The sequence below is a fragment of the Zeus faber genome (genome assembly GCF_960531495.2).
Source record: "Zeus faber genome assembly, chromosome: 2".
NCBI classification, from domain to species: Eukaryota; Metazoa; Chordata; class Actinopteri; order Zeiformes; family Zeidae; genus Zeus; species Zeus faber.
In genome coordinates, this window is record NC_137189.1 from 26,932,534 (window position 1) to 26,949,258 (window position 16,725).

At 42.3% G+C, this 16,725-nt stretch overlaps 1 protein-coding gene across 1 annotated transcript in view; it reads left to right on the plus strand.

Moving 5' to 3' along the window:
* The window catches only part of LOC307244789 (Krueppel-like factor 7), a gene marked incomplete at its 5' end in the record, with an annotated part of 57,291 nt that overhangs the window by 33,511 nt on the left and 7,055 nt on the right, over positions 1-16,725 (plus strand). Inside the window, one exon of the mRNA XM_080020093.1 lies at positions 5,670-6,306. Within this exon, the coding sequence (XP_079876219.1) occupies positions 5,670-6,306 (637 nt within the window). The remainder of the gene's footprint in view (positions 1-5,669; positions 6,307-16,725) is intronic.

Sequence of the window (16,725 nt, forward strand, 5' to 3'; positions counted from 1 at the left end):
CTCTCTCTCTCACTCCCTCTCCCACCCTCCCTTTCTCTCTCTCACCTTCTTCACCTCCCTCCAGACCTCTCTCTTGTTCATCCTGTCATCCTCTTTTCCATGGCTATCAAATCCCTCTCTCCTCTCCTTATCCCCCTCTCTCTCCCTCCCTCAATCTCCTTTTCTCACTCTCTTTCCTCTGCCTCTCCCTCCCTCCCTCTCTCTCTTACCTCCTTCACCTCCCTTAAAACCTCACTCTTGTTCATCCTGTCATCCTCTTTTCCGCTGCTGTCAAGTCTCTCTCCTCCACAACCTCTTTCTCTCTCTCTCTCTCTCTCTCTCTCTCTCTTCTCTCTCTCCTCTTGCCCTCCTCAGCGTTTTACAGATTAAAGTCTTTTTTTTTTCTCCGACGCTTCAGGAGGATAATTAGCTCTCACCTTGGGAAGGGGGGACAAGAGGAAAGGGGAGAAAAAAGAGAGAGAGTTTTGAATTTTGAAATGACATTTGCATTTAAAAATCAGTTTTCATAAGCAGAAAATTAAGAGGAAAATTTAACAAAACCCAAAAGAATTCCTTATACATAAAAAAAAATTATTCTGTTGAAAAATGTAATATGATGTAGTATTATATGTATACACACACACACACACACACACACAGAATTATACAGTGTATAGTATGTAGTAATATAATGTAATTTAATATATATTTTATAATAGAATTATAAAAGGAGGATTGAATGAGAAGAATATAATTTATTTATTATATATAATGTTACAGTAATGTATAAATGATGTATAAGTAATGTATATGAATATAACTAACTAAAAACAAACTTTTATTAAAACAAACTGAACTAAATTCGAAAGAGAAATAAAACTATTCCACAGAAAACCACAGAAGACACGAGAGACAATAGGAGAAAAAACATGAATAATTTAACAGAGCGAAAGAGAGAGAGAGGGAGAGAGGGACGAAGAAAGGACGACGGAGAAGGACAATAAAGGACGTTTTGTGAAACATCGAAAGATAATAAACGTACGTAATAAAATGTCACGTATGGAGTTCCACACAATTTATTCACAAACCAATGTCTGTATTTAAAAAAAATCTGATACAAATTAAAATAAACAATACAATTAAATTTTTTTATTTTTATTTTTTGCTGATCTACAATCCAACGGAGGCTCCATCACATGGAGGCATTATGGGACGGTGAAGTCCATCAGACTGAAAGGCTATATTTAATTTTATTTATTCATTTCAAATAAATCTTTCACCACCCTGTTAAATAAAACATCCAGCAGCAGGTACCAAACTGGGAGAGAGGGGGGGGGGGGGGGGAAGAGGGAGAGGAGGGGTGGGGGTTTGAGACTGGGGCCATATTGTAAACACAAAAACAGAAATCCACCACGGCTGCTGTTGTTTATCTGGACTCACTGATTAAAACATACAGACAAGACTCAACATTTAACCAACTGTACGTTATTAATATTTTATATTTAACAATGTTTATGTAGGTTGCGAGTTGTAGAACCTCACTTTTTATCATATGGAATATCAACTAAACAGTTATTGGGACAGTAATTGGTCAGAAATTATTTATAACATCAAGTGATTTCAGTAGAGATTTGGCGAGAAAATTTCTACTTTAATCAACATTATGTAATCCAATGAGATAATTTCTGGCCAATTAGGGAGGGAGGGCTGGAGAGGTGGGCGGAGCTAAGATAGGGGACGGATTTTGCAGGGTTCAGGAGGGACGAAATATCAACAAAACCTCCAACTGTAGGCGGCTGGAAGTTCTTGGGACGCCAGGAGCCAACTCACAATATTTTCCATCTTTATTTATGTCAAATATCTACTTCAACTTCAACTTTATTTTAATACAATGCAATCAAATCCGACCAATGGGGGAGGAAGACCTGGATTGGTGGGCGGAGCTGAGGCAGGGGTCGACTTGGTTTGAAAAGGATGGAATACCAACTAAATGCATAACCGTAGAGGGCTGGAAGTTTTTGGGACGCCAGTAACTTGCAGTAGTTTATATATTTTCATCTTTATTTACCTCCACCTTTATTCCCAGTTTACCCAGCTTTAATTTCATCCCATTCAATTCAATGAATGGCTGACGGCCGTCCTCATGAAGAAACAAAAAGGCGGGGAGCGGGGCTTTTTAATTTGATATCAGTATGCAAATAGAGTAAACAGAGGAAAAAACAAGAGTCCCCTTCTTTTTTTTCTTTCCTGGAAGGCAGAGACAGACAGAGAGAGGGAGAGAGAGAGAGCGCGAGAATAAACACTTCCTTAGCAACAGTTCCCCACCCCAAAAATAAATTTCCATTTCTATTTTTAGAGCCAACAAGCCCGAGCGAGGGAACGAGGAAGTGAGGGATGGATGAATGGATGGATGAATGGATGGATGGATGGATGGATGGATGGATGAAGGGAGGAGTAGAGGAGGTAAACGCCTGTACAGCCTTTCTCCCGGGTAATGGAGGCAGCGACTCCGTCTGTCGGTAGCTATTTACCCACAAATGAAGAGGCGAGCGGCCGGCGCCCGGCAGAGCCGCTCGCCTCCGTCCACCGCTGTCACTACGGGTTAGCGGCTGCACGCTGAACACGCTGAACACGCTAAGCACACTAAACACACTAAACGCGATAAACGCGACCATCGATGGGGATCAGACCTGTGCCGGCTGCTTCAGATGTAACGGCTTAATCGCGGTGCGCTGGACTCTGGGATGGGATGGACAGCAAACCCAGCCTCGCGCCTCCTTAAAAAAAAGTTTGGCTCGGCCGCGGTGGAGTAATTCGCTCATTGGGAGTACTGGGCTCACACAAACCGAGCAAATGCGGCCGGTTATAGTGGGTGGAGGGGGGTGGAGAAGGTGTTTTCATTTGAGTTTAGGCCTTTCCGGACGGTACATATAGACGATGGAAGAAAATACCGTAGGTCTATACTCTATACTGTAGGTCAATAGTAGCATCACTGGTGGACGTTCCTTCCCACATGTCACATTGGAACCATTCCAAAACCAGGTCGCTGTTTTGGTCCCGTCTGCCATGTTAGTGATTTTCCTCCTCATACCAAATACCATTATTCTAGCCCCAAAAATCCTGCTGTGTCCCAACAAACCCAGAGCCTCTCTGGTAGTTTGAATGCGATCAGTACTGTGTACGACTCATAGTTCGCCTCCTTTGTCCAACGTCTGGACTTTTTTACTCATTCTCCCCTGGCGTGTTGGCATTGGCGAACATTCTATTTAGTGATGAAAAGTTTGGTTCTTTTTTGGAGATTCTGCACTTTACGTCCAACTCGGTGAAAAAGGTTCATGACATTTTCCGACGCTTGGATGGTTTGATTCGCTCAGTGTAACGAGTCAGAAGAGTGTGTTCGGCTCTGAGTGGTGAATGGAATCCTCACGGGGATCATTTCATCCTGCCAACTTTACTTCTTTTGATGGAATGAAAAGAGTAAATCAGTCGGATCCAATATGAACGATAACAAATGCCTTGGACTTTTATTTAGTTCAGTAATTATTTTCGGTTTGGGGAGGCGAAGTTTCACTCTTTTCCCGGGGTGTTTCCAGACTTCAGAGTCATTTAAAACATTAGTTTTTCGTGGTCAACAGGAAGTGGTCCCGCCGCGGGGTTACGGTGTTATAAAAAGTGCGACGTGGAGGAAAGACGGTTGGAAACGCTGAGTATGTGTCTCTCTATGGGTGTTCATATGGGTGTGCTTGCAGGACACTCGGCGAACAGAAGCACCTTAAATGTCCCTGAATAAATGTCCCACAGTGAACACATGCTCACATGACCACAGGAACACATGAGCACATGAACATATGAACAAAGAAACACATGAGCACAGGAACACATGAGCACAGGAACACTTGACCACATGAACATATAAACATATGAACACATGAGCACAGGAACACAGGAACATATAAACACATGAACATATAAACTCATGACCACATAAACATATGAACACATGAGCACAGGAACACTTGACCACATGAACACATAAACATATGAACACATGAGCACAGGACCACATGAACAAATAACCACATGAACATATAAACACATGACCACAGGAACACATGACCACATGAACAATGAACACATGAGCATAGGAACACATGAACATATAAACTCATGACCACAGGAACACATGAGCACATGAACATATGAACAAAGAAACACATGAGCACAGGACCACATGAACATATAAACACATGACCACATGAACACATAACCATATGAACACGTGAGCACAGGAACACAGGAACACTTGACCACATGAACACATAAACATATGAACACATGAGCACAGGAACACAGGAACACAAGAACACTTGACCACATGAACACATAAACATATGAACACATGAGCACAGGGACATATAAACACATGACCACATGAACATATAAACTCATGACCACATAAACATATGAACACATGAGCACAGGGACATATAAACACATGACCACATGAACATATAAACTCATGACCACATAAACATATAAACACATGAACACATGACCACAGGAACACAGCACACATGAGCACATGGCCGCCTGCTCAGCTCAGTTCGCTGCCCTCCGCCTCCTTCCAGTCGTCCCAATCAATCAGCGACTAATCAGCCGTCCTGCTGCAGCTGCCAGGTGATGCTGGCGGCGGTAGCTTCATTATGCACCGCCAGAGAGAGTGTGTGTGTGTGTGTGTGTGTGCGAACGGGCGCATGGCATGGCACAGAGGCTTTGTCACTGAAACACATTAAATGTTTTCCGACGGCTGCTCAGTCGTTGTCGGAACGTGATTCCATTTGGATCCAACATTGAAGTCATTACCTGACAGAGAGGGCACGTCTGCTGCATGTGTACGAGTCTCGAGATGCTGTGTGTGTGTGTGTGTGTGTGTGTGTGTGTGTGTGTGTGTGTGTGTGTGTGTGTGTGCACGTGTGTGTGGGCGCATGTGTGTGTGCGCACTGTCTGAACCAAGCCTGAGCTCTGATAATGCTAGGGGCCCTCTGTTGGGTTGGAGTTGAGCCTTGTTGAAGCGTGTTGCCCTGTTTTAAATTGAACTTCAGCCTGTTATCTCTGTGATTTTTATATCTTTTTATTTGTTTTCAGCATTTTGTTTCTAAGCTTTCATTCTTTTTCTGACTGTTCAGGAAATCTACGGTCCAAATAAACGTGCCTTGCCTTTAAGGCTGCATTGCAGTAAAGTAACTCCATAGGCTGTTCTAGCCAATGGTCTGTATATCCACATTATTCGTGACGGATTCTCAAATGTTTTTTATGTGTAAATATCTCAGAAAAGAACCAATAGTCTCAAAATAAAATGAAATTATCGTTATCGACTTAACGCTCAAAAGATATTGTCATATTCAAATTTTTTTGTCACTATCGCCCAGTGTTACTATCGGGTTCATATAGAAACACTGAGGACAAAGTGACCAACCAAAGTGTTCGCGTGGAGCGGCTCTTTGGAGCTACTCTGTAGTCTACTTCAGGTGTTCTTGCAAGTTGAGGTTACTGTATTCCAAGTGGAGGGCAATTGTGGGTCAGGTGATCCCGGTCTAATTGTCGATTGAAGCAAAACTGTCCAAGCAAACGTCTGTAGTACAGACTATGTTGTTATCGTCGCTCACCTTTCCTCCTCCTCTGCTCCTTAGACCTGCCTGGAACTAGAGCGCTACCTTCAGACGGAGCCCAAGCGCCTGTCGGAGCTCTTCGACCAGGACCTGGAGGGGCTCCTCACCCCGGCCTACCTGAAGGAGGACAGTGAGGAGGAGCTGTCGGACGCGGGCCTCCTCCCGGGCCTACCCCGCTTCCCGGACGCCCCCAGCCTACCCCCAGTCTTCCGGGGCACCCTGTCCGGCAGGGCGCTGAAAGGCGAGCCCGTTCAGAAGGACGGGGGTCCGGAGAACACGGGGGGCCCAGAGGAGGTGGTGCACCAGGCCCAGCTGAGCGCCGTCACCTCCCTCACGCCGCCCTCGTCCCCAGAGCTGGGCCGGCACCTGGTCAAGCCCAGCCAGACGCTGGCGGCCTCGGCCGACGGCACGCTCACCCTCAAGCTGGTGACCCGCAAGGTGGGGATCAGCGCCTCTCGGCTGGTGGCGGCCCACGCCCTGCCCGTGCGAGTGAAGCAGGAGGAGGGCGAGGAGGGCGGGGCGGCGGTTGCGGCATGTGTGGTTGGAGCGCTGGAGCTGCCGGAGAACAAGCGAAGGATCCACCGCTGCCAGTTCAACGGGTGTCGGAAAGTGTACACCAAGAGCTCCCACCTGAAGGCCCACCAGCGGACGCACACAGGTCAGAAATCCAATATCGCATACCAGCGTATTATATAGTACGCCAAGTTAGTAGTACAAGTCAGTAGCCATAGTATCCATCAAATACTATACAAAAGTACCAGGATGACATGCTATATCTGGTGAAAAATCCTATGCATTGTGAAGGATAGAAGTCTGTAAAAATTTCTCTGTAGTGAAGTTGTCAACGCTCAACCTGCTGCAAGGAAGTTGAAGAGCGCTATGATGATGTAGTATGTCTGAGAAGACATTTAATCACATACACATTCTAGACATTTAATCACATACTAAAGTACGCTGGACAATGGTATGAACAGGTAGTACGTATTTGGTTGTACATAGTACGTGACTTCAGATGCAGTAAGTGTCTTTGGCCCTACTAGACACATCAGAAACTGGCTAATGTTGGTTATTCGGGTAGTGAAATGCTAATTCTGGACAACCCAGAGAAGTGTATCTTTGACGGCTTGAAAAGTAGCACAAACCAAGTCGGGATAACCCAGAGCTCACCACTCGAAATTTCATTTGAGCTCTTGGTGACACAGAGGAGATGCTTGGCAGAGGTCGCCAATGGTTTTCCCTCAAGTTGCGATGTTTCTTAAACTTGAGCAATTGCCGGTTGCCCTCAAAATTAAAGCAACCACACTTCTGGTCTGATACATACTACAGTACGCTGGACGATAGTACCACAAACACAGTCACACCTCACATACTGTATGGTGTTATGGTGTTGGCGATGGTACCTGGGAATAACTTACCTATTGGTGGAGTGGTCAGGTGAAATATTCATCACATTTTAGCATTTTTCAATGAAACCATTAGATGTAGGTTTATATGTTCTGAAAGATATAGACATGGAGGTGCCACGGCTGACATTTCTCAAAATGGCCACCAACTAGATGCCAAATTGGCTTAAATCTGACAGGTTTATTTATCACTAAAGGCCCAATTGTTGCCTATAAACTGCCCCAAAACATTCTCCTTTCCTTGTGACAATTGGACTGACCCAGGACTGACTCCTCTGCTGAAGGTGTTTTTTTCCCAGTCCGTGATTGGGGAAGGAGGGTGGAGGTGGGGGTGGAAGCCGTAACTCCCACTCCTCCATCTCCATCTTGGCCCACTCAGCCCCCTGACGCCGGTTGTCCTCGGGGCTGAGTAACGGCTTGCTGATGGATGGACTGACCTGGATTGAGTCCCAGTTTCAGCACTGTCCTCTGCAAGGTCCATACCTCCACACCAGCAGAAGCTCGTCCTCTACGCTGATGATATGTTTATTTTACGTGCAACAGTTGTTGATCTGAGCTGAATCCGCTGTTTTGTAATTGATAGAATCATCCTGCTGAAACTGATACTCATATTTCTCGGTAGAATAAAACTAAGCGTGGAATCCAGTGGAATAAGCCGTGAATTCATCGAGGTGTCACGTTTTGGGTGCCTTCGATTCATTCCGTGGAATTGATTTGCTTGTGTGGCTCCCAATGTAAAAGTTGCTCGGATGATGAGCATCAGAGGAGCAGCGAGATGCTACCGTTGATGTTGTCATTGTGACTCGTCTCCAAAATCCCTGTGAACACACCCTCCCGCCATGAGCCATCTGGGCTGACTCAGAGGAAGACGGGGTGGCGGGAGCGGGGGAGGCTGGGGGAGTTTGGCCTCCATTTTGGTTTTCCATGCCCACATTAGCTGTTGTTATTGGCTCCGAACATTGAACACACTTGACTTTTTAATGGAGTAATATCTAATCGTGTCACCCCAGCGGGAGAGATTGTCTGGGATGTGTTGATTGTCCAGAGTGGGACAGTCGCTAAAGTAGAGGTAGATTAGCGGGAAGTAGAGTAGCGTAGCGGGAAAGTAGAGGTGGACTAGAGTGGAGCAGAGTTAAAATAGAGATAGTGGAGAGGCAGAGTATAAGGAGGCAGAGAAGAGTAGAGTCATAATAGAGATATAACACAGAAGAGGTAAGCAACCTCTCACACATTGTTCCCAGGTGAATTACTGGGATAACCTTTCCGGCACCGCTAGTCAGTTTCACTATTCACACCTGCAGCTACATTTCTGTCTTGCGCCTTTTCACACATAGATGGGGCAAGGGACAGTCTGTTCCAGTGTAGATGTGATCGTTTGAACAACCTGTGTCAGCAACGGATGTAAAATCTGAATCGTTTTGGTTTTTTTCCTGGTTCTCAGAGACCAGCGCTTCGCCTCCTGTCTCCCACACTGGGAACCAAGTGCATCCACTTGGTTCCCACCACTGACGGAGCGGGGACTGAGCGGACCGTCCCAGGACGCAATAACCCTAACCCAATGTTATGAAATCAGTGTGTTCAGTCAGTGCATTTTCAACCTGTCCTACTCCACGATTCCGATCGGACTTGCCATTTTTCCGGATGTTGTTTTTTTTTTCAACCCAAAATCAATATATATTTTTAATATTTATACAAAATAAATTTGTAAAAACCCACTATTTGTGCTTTGCCGATACCGTATTTCAGATTCTGCTCCACCCCTACTTCACGTGCTTGTTCCGGAAATGTTACTGCTTCCATTCACAACACAGCTGTACCGGCATTTTCCCGTAAATGTGACTAGACCTTAAGGTGGGAAATTGCCGGAACACATTTCCCGAATATCGATCCCTGCTCCCATTCACATATGACCCCAAGCATGAACAGTTCTGGAACATTGCTGGGAAAGACTGCATGTGTGACAGGGGCTGTAGAGAAGAGTGAGGTGGAGTAGAGGTAGATTAGAGTAGAGTGAGATAAGAGGTAGTGTGGAGTAGAGGTAGCTACAGTAGAGTAGAGGTGAAGTAGAATGGAGCAGAGAGGAGGGGTAAAGGTAGACGAGAGTAGAAGTTGAGTAGAGTAGAGTTAGGGTAGAAGTTGAGTAGAGGACAGGTAGAGCCAAGGTAGAGATTGAGTAGAGCTAGAGTTAGAGAAGAAGTGGTTGAGTAAAGTTTGTGTAGAGGTAGAGTAGGGTTAGCGTAGAGGTGAAGCAGACGTACATATCGAGCCACAAAACAATTGAAACAAATGAATAAAGACCAAGAAGGAACAAAGCAAAGAAGAAAAACTGTGAAACAAAGAATAAAAGAAGAAAGTGTGTGTGTGTGTGTGTGTGTGTGTGTGTGTGTGTGTGTGTGTGTGTGTGTGTGTGTGTGTGTGTGTGTGTGTGTGTGTGTGTGTGTGTGTGTGTGTGTGTGTGTGTGTGTGTGTGTGTGTCTGTCTTCCCCTATTCATCCCTCCATTATCCCGCCGACACGTTTAAAGATGTCATTACTCAAATCCTCCTTTTCTCGCTCGTTATTTCCATAAATTAGCGGCGGAGAAAAGGCGGCGATGTAATCTGGGGGGCGGAGCCCCGGGCTGCAGCCACCGCGCCCGCAGAGCGCCACTCAGACGGATTACCGCCGATAAGACACGGAACAATTAGATTTGGGGATTTTTTTTTTTTGGGGTGGTGGAAATGAAAAGAGGTGGCTGCCGGCTGCTACTGCTACTGCCTGCTCTCTTTTTTTCTTTTTCTTTCTCTGTTTTTTTTCCTCTCGCTCTCTCTGTTCATTTCAAAGGGATTTATCAACATGGGGAAACACATGCATTGAAGAAAAGTGTAGACTTTGCAATGAAAAGATCACCTAAAATATATACATATACAGTAGATGTAAATTAAGTGATGCAGTAAAAAAAAATAATAACAATAATTAAATCAAATTAAAATAAGCTAAAAATAACTGAATAATAATAATTATTTATTTTTGGGTGTGTGTGTGTGTGTGTGTGTATGTGTGTGTGTGGGGAGGGGGGGGTAAGACCAGTTATATTAGCATTAGCTCTGTTTTGGAAGGAGGAAAAGTTCTGTCTTTCAAGCCAAATTGTCTCTCTTTCTCACACATAAACACACACTCCCTCTCAGGTGCAGGGATGGAGCTAATTGTGTTGCGGGGTCCCCGAGGTCGTTAGTTGATCTCGGTCTCTAGGTCCTCAGTTCAACCAGAGGGTTAAGGTTAGGGTTAGAGAGGGTTTGCATTGGAAACGTGTGTGACATTTTGAGATTGTATGTATGTGTGTGTGTGTGTGTGTGTGTGTGTGTGTGTGTGTGTGCGTGTGCGTGTGTGTGCGTGGAATAGAAATAGCCACTATATTCATAATTATATTCAAATATATAATAATATTGTATTCATCCTAAAGGACTTGGAATTTAATAGTCTTGGTTATTGTTTATTTTAATCATTTACATGTTTGTTTCTTTTCTTTTTGCTTAAACCGGAGGATGTTGATCTGACTGTTTATTGTCCTTTTCATGTCGTTCTTGTTTGTGTGTCTTGTTTCGCGCTGCCTTCTTGGCCTGGTCTCTCTTGCAAAATACATTTATTCATCTCGAGATTTATCTGGTTAAATAAAGGTTAAATACAAATCCACTATATTTATATTTATATTTGAAATACACATGGTATTTGTATATATATTTTCTTCTCATATATATATATATATATATATGAATATATACTTTTTTCATTTATAATCAATACTTGCATCCTCACTGTAATTTGAAATTTATTTTTTTTATTATATTTTAACTGCTGCATAGGGGACAATGTGTATATTCTATATATTGTACTGATATTTTCGGAGTTTTTAGACATAAATTACTTTATATGAATTTGCACTCAGTGCAAAAAAAGATTCTGTTTCTGTAAAATAATATTTATAAATAATAATATAAAATAATAAATAATTAAATCAACAAAATATGGCTATTTTGATTCTCACACAGCGGTGGAATAACTGATTCATCCATCGCATAACCTGCATTTCAAAGCACCTCCAGGAGTAGAAGAAGAAGATGGTGGTGTGTGTGTGTGTGTGTGTGTGTGTGTGTGTGTGTGTGTGTGCGTGTGCGTGTGTGATGCTGTTGCTAGGCAACCCGTCCCAGCGTGTCTGTCTGTAGCCGTGTGGCTGCGAGCCCTGGACTCTCCATCACCCCGCCGCGCCCTGCGCGGCGCTACGGTTACCGTTGCTAGGCAACTGCCTCCGGCGCCGCGTGCTAATTGGCCGGTGGCTGCCAGAGCCAGCCGGCTGCATTCAATACTGAGTTCTCATGTTTCAACCCCCCCACCACCCCCGAAAACACACACACACACACACACACACACACACACACACACACACACACACCCGCTCCCGTTCCTAGGCAACACTGCCCGGCATTCCTGCCTCCCGGGAATTTGATTGGCCGGTCTGCAGGGAGGAGACTGGGACCAGACGACACTGCTCTGTGTTACTGGGAGGATGGAGGGATGGAGGGAGGGATAGAGGGATGAAATCAAAAAATAAAACAGGGCTCAACACTAATGGCTGCCCAGTTGCCCCAGGCAACCAGATTTTGGCCACTGTCAAGCGTGTCAAGCGTCTTGCACTGACTGGTTGCCAGGTGTCAACCACTTTTCATATGTAAAAAGTAGATATGTGCCATACACCTCCCAATCTGGTTAGAAACTGAACATGAGAGTTATCCTGATGCAAGGATTTACACTGTCAAAAAAGGCTTCATTTTCCACAGCGCTACAAGTACTTCTAGTTTAAAGAGTTTAAACTATTCAGAAAGACACTCCTAGTCATCATAGTTTGTTTTTTCCCTAACCAATCACAGATTCAATTCATCAGGACAGGAGTAGATGGTCAGTTACCTACGTGTTTGAGTCGTAGTAACAAAACCCCAAGCACAGGGATTATTTCCGGAAAAAACACGAGCCCTACTACATATACTCTACACGTCTATGAGTGAGAAAATAACTTTGCTTGTTCAAGGGCTGCATTATCACTCAGTTCTAGAATTATACAATTTCCAACCATTTTCTAAGTCTTGGCAACCAATGGCAACCACTTTTAAATGCCAGTCCCGAGCCCTGTAAAACTTCCCATAGAATAAAATATCACTTCAATAAACAGATGGATTGGATCAATAAATTAAAGGATGAATAAATTGACAAATGGATGGATGGATGGTTGGATGGATGGATAGATGGATGGATAGACTTGGACAGAGGAAAAGAAATGTAAATAAAAAATAAAACTTCTCATTGAAGAAAATAAAATTTTGATAGATAAATGGACAGATAGAATGCTGGATGGATGGGTGGAAGGATGGATGGATGGATGGATGGATGAATGAATGGATGGGTGGAGGGTTGAATACATTGTGAAGTGATGGATGAATGGATGGATGGATGAATACATTGTGAAGTGATGGATGATGGATAGATCGATTGGTGTTGGAGTGATGGAGTGACGGGCAGCCAGCGGAGAGAGGGACAGATGGAGTGGTGGATGGACAGATGGATGAATAGAGAGATAGATAGAGAGGTGAAGTGATGAAGAGTGAATTAATTACACTTTAGTATCAAATCTGTTGTTTTTGGACGTGGGAATTAATTGAAATGTTCATTATTATTATTAATATTATTATTATTATTATTATTATTATTTATTTTATTTATTTATTATTAATTTTTTTTATTATTATTATTTCATCTTGTAATTATTTTGTGTAGTTATGTAGTTATGAAGTATAATTATTAAGTAGACATACTTTACTATACTTTACATTACTCAAGCTACTCAAGCACATTTTTTAAGTATCTGTACTTGTTAGGCCGGTTACTAACTTTTAGAAGTGGTTGCTAAGGTGTCAGCCATGCATCATACAGTATGTTGGACAAAATGGCTGCCCAATTTCAATAATTTCATCTCGACAAAGTCTTCAGACTGCACAAGTTGGTCGTCAATGTAGTTTATATATATATATATATATATATATATATATATATATATATATATATATATATATATATGTGTGTGTGTGTGTGTGTGTGTGTGTGTGTGTGTGTGTGTATATATGTACTATAAAGATCTTTGGTTCAAAGGGTTTTTCTTTTCAGACAGTTTTCAGTTATTTTTAGGTGGACACATCTGCAGCTCCCCACCGTTCTGCGACCATCCTAATTATCACCCTCCTCCTCCTCCAGCTAGTATCTCCATCCCTCCACCCCTTCATCCCTTGTCCCTCGTTCCCTTAATCCACTCCTCCTGCACTCCTCAGCTCTCCCCTCTGCCCCTCCACTCGTCTTCCTGTCCTCCCAGCTCTCATCTTGAAGACTCTCCTTCTCCTCTCTTATCCCACCGCTCCAACCCCACCTCCTCCCCTAATCCCCCACTTCTCTCTCTCCCTCTATCTCTCTCCCTCTGTCTCTCGGCCTCTCTCCTGCATGTTCAGCAAGATCGCGGGCCACTGGGATCCTCTCCATCTATCTGTTTTAACACCACTCCTCCCTTGCTCTATCGCTCCATCACTCCATCTCACGCTCCTCCGCTAAAAGCAGGGGAGGGCAGGTGAAAGGAAAACCGGAGATGCAGCAGAACAGCGGGAGAGGAACACTGCACTCTGGAATGTCTGTCCATTTATTAACCCGATTTTCTGCAGTTTAGGAAATATTGTACATTAGATTAAGATAAAGTGAGATGAGATTAAATGAGATTAGATGATATACAATGAGATGAGATGCCTTAAAATGAGATGAGATTAGATTAAATGAGATTAGGTGAGATTTAATGAAATGAGATGAGATCTGATGAGATTAGATTAAATGAGATTAGATTAGATGAAATGAGATACAATTTGATTAAATGAGATGAGATTTAATGAGATACAATAGGATGAGATCAAATGCGATGAGATTAAATGAGACTAGATCAAATTAGATGAGATGAAATGAGATGAGATGAGATGACATGAGATGAGATAAACTGAGATGATATGTGCTAAAATTAGATTATATAAAATGAGACTAGATCAAATTAGATGAGATGAAATGAGATGAGATGAGATGACATGAGATGAGATAAACTGAGATGATATGTGCTAAAATTAGATTATATAAAATGAGATTAGATCAAATGAGATGAGATCTGATGAGATGAGATTACATTAGATGAGATGAGATGAAATGAGATACAATTTGATTAAATGAGATGAGATTCTATTCAATTTGAGGAGATCAAATGAGATGAGATTAAATGAGACTAGATCAAATTAGATGAGATTACATGAGATGAGACGACATGAGATGAGATGACATGAGACGAGATAAACTGAGATGGTATGTGATAAAATTAGATGATGTAAAATGAGATTAGATCAAATGAGATGAGATCAAATAAAATGAGGTGAGATAAAATTAGATGTTGTTAAATTAGATGAGATTAGATGAGATGAGATCAATTGAGATGGGATTGAAGGGGATAAAATTCGATGATATTATATAAAATGAGATCTGATGAGATGAGATTACATGAGATGAGATTAGATGAAATGAGATACAATTTGATAAAATGAGATGAGATGAAATGAGATGCAATTTAAGGAGATCAAATGAGATGAGATTAAATGAGACTAGATCAAATAAAATGAGAATAAATGGAACTAGATCAGATTAGATTAAATGAGACTAGATCAAATTAGATGAGATTAAATGAGATTATATGACATGAGATGACATGAGATGAGATGAGATCAATTGAGATGGGATTGAATGAGATAAAATTAGATGATATGATATAAAATGAGATCAGATAAAATTAGAGGAGATTAAATTAGATGAGATAAAAATGAGATGAGATACAATGAGATGAGATGAAATGAGAGCACCTACCTTATCTTACCATTATCTTATATTTATCTTACTTTATCTTATCTTTATCCTTATCTTTATCTTTACCTTTCCTAATCTTACCTCATCTTGTAAGTTTATTTATTTTTATCTTATCCTTATCTTATCTTATCTTTATTTTATCTTTATCTGATCTTTATCTTATATTTATCTTTATCTTATCTTTAGTTTTATCTTTCCGCACCTTCTCTTACTTGTTACATTGTATATCCATGACACCTACAACACAGAGAACCAATATTTTACTTTGACTGTAAATCATTTTCAATCAGTTTTATTTTGGAGCGTGCACGTACGTGCCTGGCGTGATGCAGCGAGCCCACAGAGCAGATCACTCATTTTTACCCGCGTTCCAAACTGTTGCCACAGAGACTGTCTCCATGCCGACGCACGTCTCTCGCTTTGCTTTTAAAAACAAACTCTCTCGCCTCCAGAGAGTGGAAGTCGCTCTGAGAGTAGAGGCTCATGGGAAATGCCACGATGCTACGAGGCCTAATGAGGCCGGCTGGTTAGGACAATAACAATGTTGTAATTGGAATTCAAAGGAGGAAAATGCATTTACCAAGTTCAGTTACAAATACCAACTATTTCACTTTTGGGAATTGGTTTATGGATTAGTCCATGTATTATTCCAAGTGTCCTTGAGTTGCATGAAAGAAGAAAATTAATTAAAGTTTTGCCCCTAAAAGATTAATTATAAAAAAATATATATATTTTATAGACCAACAATATTAATAATTATTGTAAGTATTCTTAACGTTACTCAAAATAGTTAGAAATTCAAACACATTAAGCAACAAGAAACCCAAGGACCAATAATATAACTGAAATATATAAAAAAAATGATACATCAATGTATATACAGTATTAAAACCACTGACAGGTAAGGTGAATAACATTGATCGTCTCGTTCCAATGGCTCCTGTCAAGAGGTGGGATATATGAGGCAGCAAGTGAACAGTCAGTTCTTGAAGTTGACGTGTTGAAGGAGGAAAAATGGACAAGCATAAGGGTCTGAGCCACTTTGACAAGGACCAAATTGTGATGGCTAGACCACTGGGGCAGAGCATCTCAAAACAGCAGGTCTTGTTTGGTGTTACCAGTATATAGTGGTTAGTACCTACCAAAATTGATCCAAGGAAGGACAACTGGTGAACTGGCGACAGGGTCATGGGCGCCCAAGGCTCATTGATGCGTGTGGGGAGCGAAGTCTCGTCTGTCTGGTCCGATCCCACAGAAGAGCTAGTGTAGCACAAATTAGTGAAAAGTTAATGCTGCGACGATAGAAAGGTGTCAGAACACACAGTGCATCACAGCTTGCTGTGTCTGGAGATGTGTAGCAGCAGACCGGTCAGAATGCTCATGCTGACCCTGTCCACCGCCTAAAGCACCTACAATGGACATGTGAGCATCAGAACTGAACCATGGAGCAATGGAAGAAGGTGGCCTGGTCTGGTGAATTTCCTTTTCTTCCACATCATGTGGATGGTCGGGATTAGGGTCTGATCCAATGGAGCATCTTATCTGCTGGAACAACAAGCCCGATCCATAGGGGCAACACCTCGCAACTTACAGGAGTTAAAGGATCTGCTACTAACGTCTTGGTGCCAGATACCACATGAAGGGGAGCTACACAGTATTAGGGTTATTTGTGGTGGTTTAAATGTTGTGGCTGAATATATATACTGTATATAT